We start from the raw sequence: 20,328 nt of genomic DNA on the forward strand, positions 1-20,328 counted from the left end.
TCTTATTTACTGAAGTATCTCGAAATATCAATAATAAATTTAAACAATTAATTAGTTCCGGACTTTCAAAATTTAAATACAAATAATGATTGGAAAGTAGACTAATGAGAGTCAGCGCGAGTAAAAGTGCGCAATCACAAGTATCAATGTTAAATCATTTATTTAAATCAAAATTACAAAACAAACGTTTCGACTCGCTTTGGAGTTATTTTCAGTGCAACAAAAAATAGTAAAAGTCATAAAAATATTAGTCGTCATCAGTCATCGAAAACAGGAGGCATTCATCAAGTCAGTAATGGTTTGATAAGTCCGTAGTAGCATCTTTAACCGTGGTAGTGTCACGAAAAATGACACTCCACTATATAACTATCGTATAATTATTTTTGATGTCAAAAAATTATTTTAATTGAGACTATATTTCTCGTGGTACTGTTGCAAGAGATGACACTTCACCATATAACTGTCATATAATTATTTTAGATGTTGAAAAATTATTCTAATTAAGACTGTATTTATTCATGAATTCCCATTCGGGCTAATGACGACTAATGAAGCCTTAGATAAATCTTTTCCACAGAAATTAATTTTTTTTGACGAAGCAAGCATTCAAACGTTACTTGTTTCACACGTGCTCACGGTCTCAAGTCCGAATGCATACTACCTGTTCGGAAAATCGTCTCCAGCTTACACGACATTAACACTACAAATGAAAAAACGCGGTGGTTTTTGTTGTCATATATTCCGATAATTTCAGACAAACTTGAGACTATTACGAATAGTTTAAATGTAAAATTGGCATTCTTTAGTCTCAATAAATTGTGTAGGGTTATCACAGAAGGATGTTTTCCCGAATAATTTAAAAAAAAAGTCGTTTATAAAATTCCATGTAAGGACTGCGAGGCGTCATACCAAACCAGTGAGCCAAACCAGTAGAAAATTGAAAACAAGAATTGCTGAGTAACGCAATCATATTAATTGAAATACAAACAGTCACTCTGTCATTACAGAACATGGACTTACTTGTAATCATGAATTTGATTGACAGAACATCAAAATCTTAGATAATGAACGTTACTTAGGCAGACGGTTGATTTTCAAAATGCTACATATTCAGTTACAAAATAACAGTTTTAATTTACAGACAGATACCGAATGTTTCCATCATGCGTATCTCTCGTTATTGAGTAAATTATAATTAATTTAATTCGTCAAAGAAATACAAAGTTAATTAATTTTTATTGTAATATTAAACTCACCGTTAATTTATTCTATATATTTTTTGTAATTTCCTTGTTTCACAGTATTTCTACGTTGGCACTTATGCATTTGTTTATGCCGTGTTTATTTTTAATCGCCTGACCTTCGGTGTAAGCTGGAGGCGATTTTCCGGACAGTTAGTATGCATTCGGACTCGAGACCGTGAGCTCGTGCTGGTGTGAAACGAGTAACGTTTAAATGCTTACTTCGCCAAAAGAAATAAATTTCTGTGAAAAAGATTTATCTAAGGCTTCATTAGTCGTCATCAGCCTGAATGGAGATTCACGAGTAAATACAGTCTTAATTAAAATAATTTTTTTACATCTAAAATAATTATATGACAGTTATATGGTGAAGTGTCATCTCTTGAGACTGCCACGAGAAATATAATTTCAATTAAAATAATTTTTCGACATCCAAAATACGACAGTTACATAGTGGAGTGTCATCTTTTGCGACACTACCACGGTTAAAAATGCTACTACGGACTTATAAAACTATTGGTGACTTGAATACTTCCCGTTTTCGATGACTGATGACGATTACTATTTCTATTACTTTTACTATTTTACACTTTTTTGTTGCACATAACTTCAAAGCGAGTCAAAACGTTCGCTTTGTAATTTTGATTTGAATAAATGATTTAATATCAATACTTGTGATTGCGCACTTTTACCTGCGCTGACTTTCATTAGCATATTTTTCAATCATTAATTGTAAATAATTTAAAATCACATTGTAATATTTACATGATGACTTACAATTAGTTGTATTATTAATAAATAACAAGACAATTTAAGATGTTTGCATTTTTTTAATTTTACAAATGTGATTGTTTTTTATCTTAATAAACAATGTAATACAATTGTTTATAAAATGGCGATTAATTAAAGAAAAGATGTTTAAAATTTAGTAAAATTTTATGAAACTTGCAAGTTGTAAAAAAACACATTTGTAAATTCTGACATAAGTCAGATCATATTATTTAAATTTCGAAATAACATATGTTAGAATATTGAATACGTATTGCTATACAAGTTTTTAAGATTAATGCAATTAATTGTTTTTTGTTATATTTTTTTGGATTGATACAGAAATATGTAAATAATATTTATCAATATTATCAATAAAAAATATGTATTTGTAATTAATCATGTTTTAAGTTGTGAACAGATCCAATTATAATTTTGCATGAACTATGTATGATACTTAAAATTTTAGATTTAATTTCAAGATGGAATGTGAGAATTTTTTATTAATATTAATTATCATAGACATAATCAATTTGATTGGAATTTTAATGTTTATTTGAAATAAACATTATTTATAATTTTCAACAAATATGCTGTAACATTTGCTGGTTATTGTGTAAAATGATTAAAAAAGAATAAGATAAGTCATCAAATATCGACTTTATACAGGCAAAGATCGTTTAGAATAATGAGGAAAGTCCACAGCATACGGCGGTTGACCACCTTCGATGACCCAAGCCGCTCCGTTTTCTCCCTTCTGGATTAGATCTAACATTGCAAAAGCCACATTATCGGTTGTTTGTTTCGGATAGTTATCCATTTCAGCATCAATGTCTATCAGATTTCGAAAAGAGTCGCACGTTTTATCTTGGATATCTGCTACCATCGCTGTTAATGTAACTCCCGGGCACAATATAACAACTCGCACTCCGGTCTTGTCGTACATTTTTGCCAAAGACTGGCTGAATCCCAGAACGGCATGCTTCGAAGCGGAATACATTGGAACAAAAGCAGGATACAATCCAGCCACGGATGAGATGTTGACGATTACGCCGCCCTTGCCGCCTTTATGCTTTCCCATATGGTCAAAGGCCAACAGAGAGCCGCGAATTACCGCTTTGATATTAACCTCGATAATTTGTTCCCAGAGATTATCGTTCAAAATGCCGGCGTTGTTGATAAGAATATCGAGTTTTCCAAACACATCGACGATCTTTTCAAATGTCTTTTTCAAGTCATCGGCCTTTGACACGTCGCAGGCAATGAAGATGGCACGGCCTTTCCCAAATTCGTTCTCCAAGGTAGCTACCGCATTCTGGCCATTCGATGTTGGCAAGTCGACCACGGCAATTTTCTTTGCACCATTACGAAGCAATATTTCGGCGTACTTGTAGCCTAGTCCAGTAGCCGCCCCAGTAATCATTGCAGTTTTATTCTGTACGTTGTACATTGTGATTCAATATCTCCTTGCAAAATGCTTGTCAGATATGATTCTGTAACGTATCTTAGTGAAGGACTGTCTATAAATAAAGCTTACTCAGGCTTACATAATGCTTCCTCTTATGCGCACTTAGCTCTCGCCGACGATTTGTCAACAAGTCTATTGGTGGGAAAAGAACTCTGTCCATTACTCAATTTTTTATTTACTCAAGTATCTCGTAATATCTTAGAATATCGAATACGTATTACTATAAACTATACCAGTTTTTAAGATCTATGCAATTAATTGTTTTTCTTTATATTTACTTAGATTGATACAGAAATATGATTATTGTAAAGATTATTAATAAAGAAATATGCATTTGTGATTAATCATGTTTTAAGTTGTGAAGAGAAATTATCAATTATAATTTTGTATAAACTTGTGTATAATGCATAAAATTTCAAGATTAAATTTCAGGATGGAAATTGAGGATTTTTTATTAATATTAATTATCATAGACATAATCAATTCAATTGGAATGTTAATGTTTATTTGAAATGTTATATATTTTATAATTTTTAACACATATTGCATTTGCTGGTTATCGTGTAAAATGATTGAAAAATAGAGTAAAATAAATCATCAAATATCAACTTTATACGGGCAGAGATCGCTTGGAATAATGAGGAAAATCCACAGCATACGGCGGTTGACCACCTTCGCTGACCCAAGCCGCTCCGTTTTCACCCTTCTGGATGAGATCTAATATTGCAAGAACCACATTATCGATTGTTTGTTCCGGATAGTTGTCCAAACATCTTTCAGCGTCAACATCTATCAGATCTTTAAAAGAGTCGCATATGTTACGTTGGATATTTGCTACCATCGCTGTCTGTGTAACTCCCGGGCACATTATAACAACTCGCACTCCAGTTTTGTTGTACATTTTCGCCAGAGATTGACTGAATCCCAGGACCGCATGCTTCGAAGCAGAATACATTGGAATGAAGAAAAATGGGCACAATGCGGTTACGGAAGCGATGTTGACGATTACGCCGCCCTTGCCGCCTTTGTGCTTTCCCATGTGGTCGAACGCCAACAGAGAGCCGCGAATTACCGCTTTGACATTAACATCGATAATTTGTTCCCAGAGATTTTCGTTACAAACACCAGCGTTGTTGATAAGAATATCGAGTCCTCCAAACACGTCGACGATCTTCTGGAATGCCTTCTTTAAGTCATCGGTTTTTGATACGTCGCAGGCAATGAAAATGGCACGCCCCTTCCCAAATTTGTTCTCCAAGGTAGCCGCCGCATTCTGGCCGTTCGATGTTGGCAAATCGACTATGGCAACCTTCTTTGCGCCATTACGAAGCAATATTTCAGCACACTTGTAGCCTATTCCAGTAGCCGCCCCAGTGATCATTGCAGTTTTATTCTGTACGTTGTACATTGTGATTCAATGATATCTCCTTGCAAAGTACTTGTCAGATATGATTCTGTAACGTATCTTAGTGAAGGACTGTCTATAAATAAAGTTTACTCGGGTTAATACACAATGCTGCCTCTTATGCGCACTTAACTCTCGCTGACGATTCGTCAGCAAGTCTATTGGTGGGAAAAGGACTTTGTTCATTAATTAATGTTTTATTTCCTCAGTATCTCGTAACATCTTAGAACAGGCATAATCCACAAACTATATCTTAAGGTTCTCCGTTTCCCCTTCCACACGCGCAAATCGCGTGTACAATACTGTAGTATATATAGTAGGGACCAAGAGCGGCTATATGGAGGGGATAGATGGATCGAGCGGCCAGGAAAGACGAGAAGAGCAGTTGTGCGAAGTGATGGTATGATCTCGTCCTTGCGTGCTCCGTGGGCGCCTACGGATTAAGCCTAGCTGTCTTAGAATATTAAATATACGTATTGCTATAAACTATACATGTTTTTAAGATTAATGCAATTGTTTTTTTTTATATTTACTTAGATTGATACAGAAGTATGATTATTATAAAGATTATTGTTAAAAAAATATGCATTTGTGATTAATCATGTTTTAAGTTGTAAAAAGAAATTATCAATCATAATTTTGTAAAAACTTGTGTATGATGCTTAAAATGCAAGATTAAGTTACAGGAATGTGAGGATTTTTTATTAATATTAATTATTATAGACATAATCAATTGGAATGTTAATGTTTATTTGAAATGTTATATATTTTATAATTTTCAACACATATGCTGTAACATTCGCTAGTTGTCGTTTAAAATGATTAAAAGAGAGAGTAAGATAAGTCATCAAATATCAACTTTATGCATTCAGAGGTCGTTTGGAATAATGAAGAAAATTTACGGCGTATGGCGGCTGACGATTTTCCCTGATCCAAAGCTGTTCCGGTATCGCCCTTCTGGATAAAACCTAGTACTGAAAGTGCCACATGTTCAACTGTCTGTACCACAGACAGCCACTTTGCCAAAGAAGCATAAACGCTGTTGTCTACCGTAGCGCTAATAGAGTCAAACATTCTAGATCTGATATTTATTCCTACCACGTTTGTTATTGTAGGTCCCGGGCACATGACAACGACTTGCATTTTGGTTATGTCATACATTCTTGCCAAAGACTGGCTGAATCCCAAAACGGCATGCTTCGAAGCGAAATACATTGGAAGCTCACAAGATGAGTACAATCCAGTCACGGATGAGATGTTGACGATTACGCCGCCCTTGCCGCCTTTGTGCTTTCCCATATAATTGAAATGTTTAAAATTCAGTATTGTTTTATTAAACTTGCAAGTTGTAAGGAAATATATTTGAAGGTACTGACATAATATTTAAATCTTGAAATTATATTTGCGAGAATTTCGGATGCATACTACTGTAAACTATACAAGTTTTTAAATTAATGCAATTTGTTGTTTTATTCATGCATTAAGCATAAGCGATAATTTTGTGTAAAATTACGTATATGATCTTTAACATTAAATTTCAGGATGGAAAGTGTGAGGATATTTGATTAATATTAAATATCACAGACTTAATCAATTCAATTGTAATGCAATGCATAGTTTATTTTGTATTGCAATTGTAATGTAACGTACGTACTGTTTATTTAAAATAGTATTTTGTAATTTTTTACACATATTTATGTAACATTTGTTAATCATCGTGCAAATTGTTTAAAAACGAGATAAGGTATAATAAGTTATCAAATATCAACTTTATACAGGCAGAGACCGCTTGGAAAAATGAAGAAAGTCCACAGCGTATGGCGGTTGACCACCTTCGCTGACCCAAGCCGCTCCGTTCTTACCCTTCTGGATTAGATCTAACATTGCAAGTGCTACATTGTCGGTTGTTTGTTTCGGATAATCCATTTCAGCGTCAACGTCCATCAGACCTCGAAAGTAGTCGGATACCTTATCTTGGATATTTGCCACCAACGCTGTCAGTGTAATTCCCGGGCACATTATAACAACTCGCACTCCGGTCTTGTCGTACATTTTCGCCAGAGACTGGCTGAATCCCAGAATGGCATGCTTCGAAGCGGAATACATTGGAAGCAAACGAGCTGGGTCCAATCCGGCCGTGGATGAGATGTTGACGACTACGCCACCCTTGCCGCCTTTGTGCTTTCCCATGTGGTCGAACGCCAACAGAGAGCCGCGAATTACCGCTTTAACATTAACATCGATAATTTGTTCCCAGAGATTTTCGTTACAAACACCAGCGTTGTTGATAAGAATATCGAGTCCTCCAAACACGTCGACGATCTTCTGGAATGCCTTCTTTAAGTCATCGGTTTTTGATACGTCGCAGGCAATGAAGATGGCACGCCCCTTCCCAAATTCGTTCTCCAAGGTAGCCGCCGCATTCTGGCCGTTCGATGTTGGCAAATCGACCACAGCAATCTTCTTTGCACCATTACAAAGCAATATTTCGGTGTACTTGTAGCCTATTCCAGTAGCCGCCCCAGTGATCATTGCAGTTTTCTTTTGTACGTTGTACATTATGCTGATCTCTCGGAGCCTTATTAAATGTTTTTTCAAGATATGATTCTGTAATGAATCTAAGTAGAAGACTATCTTCGAGGAAATATAAGAAGGCACTGAACATTTGTAAACTGTAACAGTGTGGCAACATATATATGTAACTCGTACTCGTTAGAGATTGCTGTGGAATAATAGTTATCAACATCACGCATCTAAAATATTAACGCGTATGATATGGCATGTAATTGAAATGCATACTGCGAAGAAACAGCATATCTATTGATAAAAATTTTAAGTATAAGATATATATGCAATCGAATGTTGGAAGGAGAATGAGCGAAGATAAAAAAGAAGCACAAAAAGTGCAGCTAAAAAAAAACAAGTATTATTTTTGTTTTTTGTAGCTCCACTGTTGAAGAGGAAAAAAGAAAGAATAAAATCATTAAAAAAAATAGTTTAATTTAAGCCTCTGATACTCTGTTAGTTTTGCGTGATCCTCTTATTGTCCAAGAGAGGCGTGAAAGATAATAATTTACAATTTAAAATTTGCACCATCTCCGGTTAGCTTAATCGGCCGCTTTAAATTCTAATGAATAATGTTGAAATGTTGTTGAATCACAAATATTAAAAATCTCTTTTTACTAAATCTTATTTTCATTATTTAATGTTATTTTATTAAGAATTTAAGAATGTAAAACGTATGATTACAACAAATTCAATAAAATTTATAATGAAGATTAATAGAAACAATGAATTTAACAAAAGTATTCAGCAAAACTTATCAAAATTCAATACTATATAAAAAAATTCTAATTAATTCTTATGCTCGTATCAGATTAAAAATTGCAATTGAGATTGGATTGGAATTTGACTAATTAAAACAATTAAATTTCACCAAACTTGAGATTAGTTTTCTTTCTTCCGACTGATTATTCTAAATTCCAATTTCAATCTCAATCTCTAGCTCGTATGATTCAGGTATTAAAATTATAAAGAAATAAATGATTTAATGCACTTAAAAAATCCTAAATACTGTAAATTTAGACATTTGAAATTATAACTTAACATTTGTAAATTTTGACATTTGCATCATAGTTAACCTGTAAATATTTAAAAACTTAACATTCTACAATTCTTTAAGAGTATTAAATTATTTATTTCTTTATAATTTAAAGATCGCAAATAAAAAGAAAATAGAAAATAATTTAAAATTAAATTCATTGAAACAATATCATATTACCGCATTTTACATGTGTATATGTAAATATGTAAATAAATTGTCGAGAAACTTGTCAGAGATTCTTAGTTTTCTTATTTATTTAAAAAATTAAATCTCTTAAATGTATTAACATTATTTTAAAATGGTACATTTTTTCAGTAATTTTTATTAATAAAAAATATTGATTATTTTGTTTTTATACAAATATTTATTGATTTATTTCTATTTCATTACTTTTCAAATATTTTCTATATATATACAGGGTGTCATAAAAAAAGGGTCACATATTTTGATAGCAGGTAGTATTGATCAAAACAAGAAGAAAAGGTCTAATTAACATGGGTCCTAAAACTAATATCTTCAAAGATACAAGCTATTTTGTTATTTGAGTGCAAGCTCTTTGTCGTTTTCTTGTTAGTCGTGTGATCTTTAGAATGTGTCTCCTAATATTTACATTTGGTTCGCAATAGATACTACAAGTCAAACGACATTGCGTAGGCCTTGACGAATGTGAGCAGCCTTAGTAAACAAAAGAGTGTTTACTACTGTTGCTATACGAGAGTTCGTCAGTACAAAATTAATCGTCTGACTCGTAGTACACTACGTAGTACACTTTAGTTAGAGTGTGCAGTTTATTCAGTGAACAAACATAATGGAAGCCTATTATTCCACGCGAGAAATGGCAAATATGATATTTTGTTATGGGTTAGCCAATGGAAGCAACCGGGAAGCACGTGCCCGCTACGTTCAAAAGTATCCAACACGCAGGGTACCCTCTCAAAAATTATTCAGCAAACTTTTCCAGCGACTCTCAGAAATTGGATCTTTAACACCACGAGTAATTGATCGGGGCAGGACTTGCTCAGTTCGCATGCCTGACATGGAAGAACGGATATTGAGAAGAGTGGAAGAAGATCCTAGAACAAGTACAAGAAGAATAGCAGCAGCGGAAGGCATCAATCGTCATCTTGTCTGGTCCATTCTTCACGAGCAGTCATTATACCCCTATCATATCCAACGAGTGCAAGCTCTTAGACCACCAGATTACCAGGCCAGATTAATATTTTGTCAATGGTTTTTACGAAAATGTGTTGAAAATCCACATTTCATAGAAAACATTTTATTTACCGATGAGGCAGGTTTCACAAAAAATAGTCAATTTTCATAATACGCATGTCTGGTCGGATGAAAATCCGCACGCGATTGAAGAATTCCGAGATCAGCATCAGTTTCGCATTAACATCTGGGCAGGAATTGTTAGTGATAAAATCATAGGCCCTTACGTATTACCAAATAGATTAACAGGTGCTATTTACCACCAGTTTTTATTGAACGAATTGCCTATCATGTTGGAGGAAATCCCTCTCCTTCAAAGGCAACGAATGTGGTTCATGCATGATGGTGCACCACCCCATTTTCTTCATATCGTCCGACGACACTTAACCCAGGCATTTAATGAGCAATGGATTGGTCGAGGAGATCCAGTAGTTTGGCCAGCTCGATCCCCGGATCTGAACCCTTTAGATTTTTGGTTATGGGAACACTTAAAAATCTTGGTGTATTCAACAACCGTCGATGACATTCAAACACTGCAGGATCGCATTTTCAATGCGTGTCGGCAAATTTCTGACCAACCAGGTGTATTTGAAAGAGTGCGTGATTCTTTAAGACGTAGGGCTGAAACATGCGTAAGAGTGAATGGCAATCACATAGAGCAATTCCTCTATTACTGAGTCAGCATTAAAATTTTTTGTTTTTTGTAAAAAAAAGAGTTTTTATTTTGGTATCATATGTACATACATTTAGTTTCTTTATTTCAGTTTTTTTTTATAGAAGATTAATGATTACATTTCATATTAAAATAAAAATTGTTTCTTTATCTCTCTTTGTTTATTTTTTATTTTTTAAGGCATCTAGAAAAAAGATATCCCCATTGTACCCCACTCTCCCCTACTTCTTTGTTCATTACATTCTAAAGATGACACGACTAATAAAAAAATGACAAAGAGCTCAAATAATAAAATAGCTTATATCTTTAAAGATATTAGTTTTAGGACCTATGTTAATTAGACCTTTTCTTTTTGTTTTGATCAATACTACCTGCTATCAAAATATGTGACCCTTTTTTTATGACACCCTGTATACACACACACACACACACACACACACACACACACACACACACACACACACACACATACACACGCGCACGCACGCACGCGCGCGCGCGCACACACACACACACACACACACACACACACACACACACACACACACACACATATATATATATCTTTAAGTTTTGTAGTATTTCAACGTATTTCAATATACAACTTTTATTAATAAATCTGTATAAATATTATACTATATTTGGTATTACGTTTAATTTCTTTCCTAGCATTTTCGATAATTATTTTTAAAATTTATTAGATTTTAGCATATTTCATCTTTCAACTTTTGTTAATAAATTCATAAGAATATTCTAGGTAGCACAAAAAGTTCAAAAAGAATTCAAGCTTATGTCATCAATTCAGAATTCATTTTCAAATGCAGAAAGAACTCTTTGCAGAAAAAAATTCTTTTTTATCTTAAAATAAACTCTGAATTTATGACATAAGCCTGAATTCTTTTTATTTCTTTTTGAATCTGTGTATCATCTGGAATTATATGTTTTGCATTACTTTTTATTATGTTTCCATAATTTTCAATAATTATCTTTAAAATTTGTAGTATTTTGCTTTTATAAGTATGATTTATACTGAAATACATACAACAATATATTTCAGAAATTATTTCTCATTTTGACATTTTTAGAATTGTTTTCAACGATTTCAGCAATTTATTTTCACCGGGGTATTATTTTTTTCTTTAGAAAATGGATAAGAAAAACAAAATAATATGATCCGTTTCAAGTTTTTCAGAGATGATAATTCTTAAATTCAATCAGCAGATTAAGTTAACTGGAAATAGTGGAACCGGCCCTTATAAAACTGTATTATATCACATAGATATTGATTGCTAAATAAAGAATGAAATATTATGCTCAGTGGCGTTAAGTGTTCGAAAACGGAAAATTCCGTAAAATAATATTTATATTGCTATTATATAGAGGAAAAATGAGAGTCGCAAAAATTACGTATCAGGTAGTATCGAGATACCATGATATCATGATAATTGCGTTGAATTCTAAGAGTAATCGTTAAAATTACCTCGTTACATCATATTTATACATTGTGGAATTATCATTACTGTTCACTGCGTTTCTATAAAATTGAATTCCAGTTTTACAGGTAGCAGCAATTTTTACAGTATATTATCTACATAATTATGAGAAGTATGTTAGATATTAATTTTTTAACTTTAATCTGGCTTAAAGGCCTTAATGTGGCTTCCAAATAATGCAATTGTGAATTTAAATGTGTGCCGTAATATGTGTATGAATTCGACTCACGACCACCTCACGACCCCTTTCACTACATGACATATTTAAAGTTATATCATGTAGTGAAAGGGGTCGTGAGGTGGTTGTGAGCCATTTGCATTACGAATGTAAGACTGCTCTTGTAACTTTACAATCTCATAGTGCATATACACTTTCATAATGCTTATTAGCAGCAATTATATTTTAAAAAGTTATTTTTCAAGCCAAAGAAATTGTTTAAAAGAAATTTTTTTTTCAAATAAAATATTTTAAAAAATGTTCATGAAACTTTGTTTTGTGGCACTTAGTAGTGGGTAAGACTTATAAAAGATCATTAATTTGAGATTTTTTATGATTAAAAGTGCTTTTTATGATATTAGTTAATATTCCACGATCTCCCTACTACTTATCTTACAAATGCATCTTATTTTGTTTTTTCAGTAAATTGTAAATTACATTTGTTCTCTCTCTCTCTTCTTCTTCTACTTTTTCTTCCTCTCTCTCTCTCTCTCTCTCTCTCTCTCTCTCTCTCTCTCTCTCTCTCTCTCTATATATATATATATATATATATATATACATACATACCTGATGCACTTCTATCTATGGTATAGGTTGATTGATAGAACTCTCTATAGCTAACAAACTGGTGTTGATAAAAATTGTGTCATATTAATATATACTGAGTTATTTTATTATAAAAAAGCGAAATGGTGTTCTACTATTGCCTTCCTTTCTCTAATATTATCAGCGTACACAGAAAGTTAATTAAATGAATAAAAAATGTTGTAAAGGTATAAATTCAAAATTGCACTCAAAGTTATGTTAATATTTAAACATTAATATCTAAAAAAAACTTGAAAACGCAGTCACTTTATAATTGCTAATTTTTATGCAGATTTTATAACTAGGGGTTGAAAAAATTCAATTAATATACTTATATGTAATGTATTTAAATAGCATATTTATACGTTTATATACACATATATATAATATATTTATATATTTATTTATATATTTATATATACATATATATTTATATATGCTATTTAAATATATAAATTATATATATGCGCGCGCGTAACTTATATGTATCAATATAATATTTGCAATTGCCTGTTTTTTGTCACGGTATAGATTAAAAGGGTGAGTATTTATTGAATGACAGCCACTTTATTGAGAGTAGACAGCGGTGAACATTAAAATTCGCCTTGCGCAGCGATTACCTCGATAGACTTTAGATAGTAAGATATCACACGTGCCCGGTAACTTGTAAGAATCCTATCTTTATCCGGCATGCTATCGATCTCTCACGTTACGACGAGCCTCGATCGTCTCGTAAGTGCACTCGTAAACTATTTAACTCTTCTACTGCAAAAAATAGGCGAGCTAAAAGGACGGGAACCACACGACACTGTGTTCTCAATTTCATTCGCGCGAGATGGGCTCTCTCCTCCACAATCCCTTTGAATTTACTTATTTTTTGCAGAGTTCTTTTCCTTCGAAATGGAGGTACGATGGATATATTTTGAACGCATGGTAATTGACGATACATGCATTGTCTCTTGCGAAAATATATGTACAAGTAGAGAAATGTAAACAGTAATAATATATAAAATTCGATAACAATGTTAACAAATATTGATCGTTTCCCTGGCGTCGTTATTCCCACGTTAATAGGGCACGCTTGATGCTGATGATAAAACCTTGCAAGGTATTCCTATAAGAGATCCTTGAATTAAAAGAAATCGGCGGGAATGGAGTTTTCGAAATATTCGTGTTAACTCCGTTTTCATTCTTATTAAAAATTTAAAAACTGTGCTTGAATCACATTGATCGCGAGACTTTCTCAAAAGAAAGAAACTTTTCTCTCTTTGCGAGAGAGAGAGAGAGAGAGAGAGAGGTGGTTTGAAAAAAAAAGCGGCGGCAAAGTTTCAGCCGGCCAATATCCCCGTCAGTTTCCGAAATCTGGCGATCGGATATTTTTTTTTACAGAACAAAATTTCCAGTCGATCACTTTTAATTCGCCCATTTTTCACAAAGATACATCCACATGTTCACGGTGATGTATGCGTCTCGAAGAAGGAGCGCTTTGTCACTCTTATCAAACTTTAATCACCTTCAGCTTCGCTGCACGCACGCATACATTTTAGTCGCATGTATATATGTATATTGCTGTCGGGTTTTCTTCTCTTTTTTTTTATTATTTTTTCCTCTTGTTCTCGCAACGATTCGTAAAAAACTTTTGGCATGGCTTTGCCTTTACCGGCGACACCACTGGCTTACGTAATTATTACGGGATTATTAAGATCATGCTCTAACAGTAGGAATATGAGTATAAATGCGTCGAAAGTGTGTTTCGTCATGCGTACCGACCGGTGTCGATCGGAAATAAATGTATCCTTAACTTATTTGAATATTGCACCGCGTTGTTTAGCGCGCCGTTCCGCCTGCTTATGTATAAAGGCGCGAGATCGTCGCCGATGAAAGTCGCGATGTCGCCCTTGACGAATTTGCAATCGTTGTGTCTCTACATTTAAACGCGAGCCGCACGACGGACTTCCGTCTTCGTGCCATAAAACGGGGTACTGTTACACGAGAACGGCTAACTGCGCGTCGCGCTAAAAGAACAGCGAAAGAAAAAGAGATCTTATCCCTTTCTTCTTAGAGTTCGCCGTTAACTTCGGGTCGTGAATACACGTCACAAGTTACGTCGTCCTTAGGCCGCGCCGTCTGGAAACCCCCGCAACTTAGGAAACTTGCGAATCTCTCACGGAAGTACTCGACGAGCTCCACTTTTAATGAGTTCACTCGCAAGTTGGAATAACGAAAACTCAATTTCACTCGCATAAAAGAGTGGCGTATCCACTTTACCTTTCAACCGCACATTTTTCCTCGCCCCCCCTTCTTCCCCGCCCCTCTTCGCATTCGGATACAGTTCACCCCCGTTTTAGAGCAGACGAGAGACGTTTAATTCGATCTATTCTGGAGAAACCTCCTTTGCCGTGCGCGCATTCACGATGAATCGTCGAATTTTCTTTCTTTATTACTCCTTACAAAGAAATGAAAGGATATGGAGCAATTGACAATGCATGCACTGCTTCGATTCGATTCGATAATTATCAGTTCTAGGGATATACCCGAAGGCATTTTATTAACATGCTCCGCCATACACTCCTCGAGGTATTTTTGAACACAGCACCCTAGCGGAGAACGAAATATACTTGGTGAACGTTCACATAATTACTCCCTAGGATTGGCTAGACGCGCCGAGTTAGACGTGTGTATGTGTACACGTGTTTGTATCTGTGTATGTCTGTATGTGTGTGCGTGTGTATGTGTGCGTGCGCGTGTGCGCGTGCGTGCGTGTGCGTGTGCGTGTGCGTGTGCGTGTGCGTGTGCGTGTGCGTGCGCGTGTGCGTGCGCGCGCGCGCGCGCGCGCGCTGTGTGTGTGTGTGTGTGTGTGTGTGTGTGTGTGTGTGTGGGTGGGTGTGTGTGGGTGTGTGTAGGAAATATTCAATGAATATACATTACTTTGTAACATGTATTTACAAACACATAGTTATTTATTTTAGAAATGTACGCGAGGGAAAACTTACTTTTAGTATTTGTAAAATACCGCTCCTGCCGCCTTCCGGCCTGAGATTTGGCGAGCCTCGTGAAAACGGGCGCTCGAAGGAGAGAACGGACACGCTCCTAATTAACATACTCTCGATATCTTTGCTTCAACAGTTCATATAGATTGTATATACACACATACACACGCACTCACACGCTCTTTCTCTCTCTCTCTCTCTCTCTCTCTCTCTCTCTCTCTCTCTCTCTCTCTCTCTCTCTCTCTTTCTCTCCTCCCTCTTTGAAAAACATTTGTTAGCCGATGGAGACGCTTGCAAATGCAACCTCCTCATTTTCTGAGTTCTCGTTGTCACTCATACAGCACAGAAGTTTGCAGTAACATTGCATATTGCAGTTTAATGTTGCAAAAACATTGCAAAGATATTTTACAATATTACTTCAGTAAAGTTGCATCAACGTATCAAAAATACTGTGAAAACTAATGTCTCATGATTCACCCGTGAGCGGTACACGCTACCAGATGGACATGACAATAGTTTACTTCTCGTAATTAAAAGTTACACAAGATAAAATAAAAGACGTAGATATAAGATTTTTCACTCATGTTCTAATAAAATGATTTTTTGAGGTGTTTCCAAAACCTAATTCAAAGACGAAAATAAATACATGTTTATAATCAATTTTTTTTATTTCTTTTTGTAAAAATTATTTCATTATATGTATGACACTCCTGGAAGTTATTGTATATATGTCAAAATGTGTTAATAAATTTGATGAAATCAGAAATTAGAGATGGAGATAGTCGTCAAGTATTCAATTAAACTGTCGGTATTTATCCAAACATCGATAATTACTGATAGTTAATTACTTGACTCAATAATTTATTGATTATTTTTGATAGTTACAATATCATAAGAATTGTGTATTTAAAAAGACTTTTTAGTTGTTAAAAATAAAAATGTAATTATAGTTTCGAGAGTTTTCAAAAAAGTTATAAATTAATAAAATTTTAAGAGTTATTTTTCCAAAACTTGGCACAAAAATAAATTCTTAATTTATTTATACAAAATTTAATAATTTTGTAAATTTATATAATTTAACAGGCCATATAAAAAGATAATCAATCATCTTTAATTACGACTTATGTCCATTTCCATCAATATAGGTTGACTTTGATCTCAGTTTAACTTACTCTTTATCTTTTTCTAATTTTTAGAACTAGAAAAGGATAAGAAGTAAATTAAATTGAGATTAAAATTAATCTACATTGGTAAAAATGGACATTAATCGCTCAGTGAGCGGTTGCGCATCTAGATGCATCTATTCTCTGATACGAGTTCTGGCGATTCTTTAATATGATTGATCCTTGCCCTTAATTCCTTGCTGAATTTAAAGATACAAACCAATCGTAATGATCGCATTACTGAGTTCTTATTGAACGGTTTTGGCTTCTGAACGCAACCGATAAAATAACATTTTTCAAATGCTATTTGAGACAATTTTAAACTGTGATTACTAATCTTTGATTGATTTGTAATGAAAAAAATAAAAATATCGAAAACTATCGATAGTCGTAAAAAAGCATCGATAGCTTTGCATGGCTAAAACTATTAATTATTGATAATAATCGAAAATGCTATCATATTTTTCTTATCAGAAACACCAATATTATATCGCAGTATGCTGCAATATTTCTAACGATGAATATTTTTACCAATATTGCAGCAATATTTTGCAATATTTTTGTAACATTGCAATAAAATATTTCTGCAAGGTTGCTGCAATCTTTCTATGCTGTACGGACACAAACGAAAAATCCTTTACAAATTGGAAATCGCTATAACAATCAACAGATAACTCTACTTTCCGATCTGTCGCTGCTAACAAATATCTTTCGTCTTTTTTTTTTTTGTTTTCCTGTAACTTGTCTTGTAAATATCTCGAAGGTATATATTCGTTAATTAATTAACCGCGTTAACTAGAACTAGTTCAATGTTTCAAAGTCGCGTCACAAAAATATTCTTCGGTCGTACTAGGAAATATTTAAACAATATTTGTTCGCTGCTAGGGTCCAACCCCGCACTCTCCCTTCCCCCCTTCCCGCGAAAGCGATACGCTATATCGATTGCATAGACAACCCCCGTCCCTCCCTTCCCCCTGCCCTACCTTACTCTCTCGAAAATGCGTGTACTGTATTCACCGGTACGAAGTTTTTCCCTCATTTGCTTCACCGCAATGCTTGTATATATGCCGCGTAACATGCTGCGTCACTAATGAGATACAGGATCTATTGACTGACGTTCAAGTAACTAAGTGTGCTCGATAATATCGCGCGCAAATCCGTACATTTACTCCGATTACGTCTAAACCAAACAACGACGAATGAGACGAGCTGACTTTGAGTCTTCGAGCTCGCGATTATAGACTTCATTAAACTTCGAATTCGTTTTCCTCTTCTTTCTTTTTTTTAACCTTTGTTTTTCTTCTTTATTTTCTCCCTCTACGGCTTCACCGTCTATGTTACGCTTAAATAATCGTCGCCTTTAGAAAATATCTCTCGTGTGTTATAGAAAAAGTCTTACCTTTATTCGTCGACCGTTCGTCTTTCTCGTGTCTCAGTGAGAGAGCTAATACGATTCGAGCGTTATTATTACTAGAGCGTTGTGTTATCCCAATTATCTTCTTCTCTCTCTTTTTTTTTGTCCTCGTCCGCGCTTTATCGTGGATGTATATATATCAAGTGCCGTGGAGCGAGGACGCGAGAGAGACGGAACGAATAATTAATTAACACGGCTGCGGTGGCGCGGTATAGCGGTATTCCAAGTCCATCGTCATCCTTATAAATAAATCAACGTGAGTAGTAAGAACCGGCTGAAATACGTTCGATTTAACGTTCGCCGACCGCTCGCTCGCTCGCTCGGGGCCGCAACAATTTAAAAGACGCTCGCGAAACGCGAGATTAAACTAATTAACTTAGATAGCCGATCTAAGCACGCTCCTGCACGATCGGCGAGTCCGAGTGACGAGAAACGTGATTTCGCGTGCGCGTGCCAGCGCGGTGAGGAGAAAGCGTCAGGCCGCCGCCGCTGCCGCCGCCGCCGCTGGCTTGGCCGTTAGAGGTACTCGACGATGTCGCACTTGATGGATATATTCGGACAACTAGCTATGTTCGAGCGATAGCCCCGCCTGGCAGTGCTCTTGTGCCGCTCGGTGAGGAGCTTCTGAAAGATCGGCAGAATCGTCAGATCCAGCAGTTCACCGTCCGATACGGCGCTGTACATCTTCGACACGTTCACCGCGGAACCACCTGCAAACGAGGAGATCAAGGTTCGAGGACTGTCAACGATGCTCGTGTTGAGAGGGCTCTAATTGATTGCATCCATGTTAAAAATCTAGCACCCCGATGTTATGCCTGGCGAAAGACAGGGTTGAGCGTTTACGAATAAGAATCACTCGATTTTATTTTTCATAAACTCTTTTTATGAAAACTCGAGGATATTAAAATGAACTATGTGTGTGAATAAACTCTTTGCCTCGATCGCTCATAAAAATAAAATGTATCTTACATATAGAATATTTGTAAATAAATAAAAGAAATGCTTTTAACTTTCAGACACCTTACTTGCTTATGAATATAGTAAGACCCGAAACACGAACAAATTGAAAATAACAAAGAAACTGAATGTTACCTTCTAAATCAGTTTCAAATTTATTAATAAAAATAATACACAAGAATAAAATCTCTTAAGGTTACTCTACTAGGAGACGTATAGCGTTTTTTTTTTAAGTGGAAAATGCAAAAGTGAGTCTTTATTTAGTGCAAGGTCTTGTTCGATTCAGGTACCTTAAAGAATGTAAATTATGTAAACTATGTATAAAGTGTCGTCTAAACAACATTGAAGATTCCATGTTTTCTCAGAAAATGGAAATTATATTCTGTTTGCAATTTTATTTTTTGTTACCTTAATTAGTTTCAGCAAATGTATTAATAACTTTATGATTTAATCTTTTTTTTTCTGTAATGTGTTATCCGATTTATAATAATTTACGTTGTTTGTATTATCTACTTGCAAATGATTTGTAAACACGTAAATAATCCATGAAGACGTAATCTTGACTGAAATCTAAGGCACAACCCCGTCCTTCGCTCTTGAAGGCAAACGTTCGAAGCGCATTTAGACACGATATCCAAATAGACGTTCTGCGTAACTTCACGTTTATTACGGCGTTCTCTTAACACACTCGAATAATGAAGGTATGAATGTTTAGTGAGACTCGGCTAGGTAATTATCTGATGCATTCAATTAGCCAAATATCAATAAATACACTATGTGTAATTATTATACCGCTATTCGGACATTTATCATGGTAATTTGTTGACTGACGTCGAATTTCGTTATTAAACATTTGCTACTGCCTTAACATAAGTGTATAATTTATCACGCGAGATACATGCAACAGCTGTTGAGTTAGTAAAGTTGAACGCAACAGTTATTAATTTACCCTAACAGCTCCCTGATATCGTATGCATATTCTGGAATATTCGTACGATATCATATGCTGTTAGGGTTTATATTATCAATATTTTTAAAACAAATGGAAGAAGGAAATGGCATTTTTTGGTCACAGCGGATCTTGATGCTAAACGATATTTCTATATCAATTTTTAAATTAATATAGACATATTTTATA

At 34.7% G+C, this 20,328-nt stretch overlaps 5 protein-coding genes across 10 annotated transcripts in view; all 5 read right to left on the bottom strand.

Annotated features, from left to right (window-relative positions):
* Window positions 1-2,494: 2,494 nt before the first annotated feature.
* On the bottom strand, window positions 2,495-3,813 carry LOC105198868 (15-hydroxyprostaglandin dehydrogenase [NAD(+)]-like). Its single transcript, XM_011165718.3, has one exon. It carries the CDS (start codon window positions 3,457-3,459, stop codon window positions 2,671-2,673), a length of 789 nt encoding a protein of 262 aa, XP_011164020.1. The 5' UTR covers window positions 3,460-3,813; the 3' UTR covers window positions 2,495-2,670.
* Window positions 3,814-3,960: 147 nt separating this feature from the next.
* On the bottom strand, window positions 3,961-5,006 carry LOC105198866 (15-hydroxyprostaglandin dehydrogenase [NAD(+)]-like). The gene has a single exon (XM_039457787.1). The coding sequence runs from the start codon at window positions 4,883-4,885 to the stop codon at window positions 4,088-4,090; it is 798 nt and encodes a 265-aa protein (XP_039313721.1). The 5' UTR covers window positions 4,886-5,006; the 3' UTR covers window positions 3,961-4,087.
* Window positions 5,007-5,648: 642 nt separating this feature from the next.
* LOC105198873 (alcohol dehydrogenase-like) lies at window positions 5,649-6,326 on the bottom strand. The gene has a single exon (XM_026138693.2). It carries the CDS (start codon window positions 6,179-6,181, stop codon window positions 5,705-5,707), a length of 477 nt encoding a protein of 158 aa, XP_025994478.1. The 5' UTR covers window positions 6,182-6,326; the 3' UTR covers window positions 5,649-5,704.
* A 150-nt stretch (window positions 6,327-6,476) lies between these two features.
* Window positions 6,477-8,102, bottom strand: LOC105198867 (15-hydroxyprostaglandin dehydrogenase [NAD(+)]-like). The gene has a single exon (XM_039457788.1). The coding sequence runs from the start codon at window positions 7,439-7,441 to the stop codon at window positions 6,653-6,655; it is 789 nt and encodes a 262-aa protein (XP_039313722.1). The 5' UTR covers window positions 7,442-8,102; the 3' UTR covers window positions 6,477-6,652.
* Window positions 8,103-13,213: 5,111 nt separating this feature from the next.
* Window positions 13,214-20,328, bottom strand: part of LOC105198865 (gamma-aminobutyric acid type B receptor subunit 2) — a 62,118-nt gene continuing 55,003 nt past the window's right edge. For all 6 annotated transcript variants that reach the window (XM_039457975.1, XM_026138690.2, XM_039457972.1 and 3 more), the window contains one exon: window positions 13,214-18,943. In XM_039457975.1, coding sequence (XP_039313909.1) covers window positions 18,750-18,943 — 194 coding nt within the window. In that variant the 3' untranslated portion in view covers window positions 13,214-18,749. The remainder of the gene's footprint in view (window positions 18,944-20,328) is intronic.

The sequence above is a fragment of the Solenopsis invicta genome, chromosome 15, assembly GCF_016802725.1.
Source record: "Solenopsis invicta isolate M01_SB chromosome 15, UNIL_Sinv_3.0, whole genome shotgun sequence".
Taxonomy (NCBI): domain Eukaryota; kingdom Metazoa; phylum Arthropoda; class Insecta; order Hymenoptera; family Formicidae; genus Solenopsis; species Solenopsis invicta.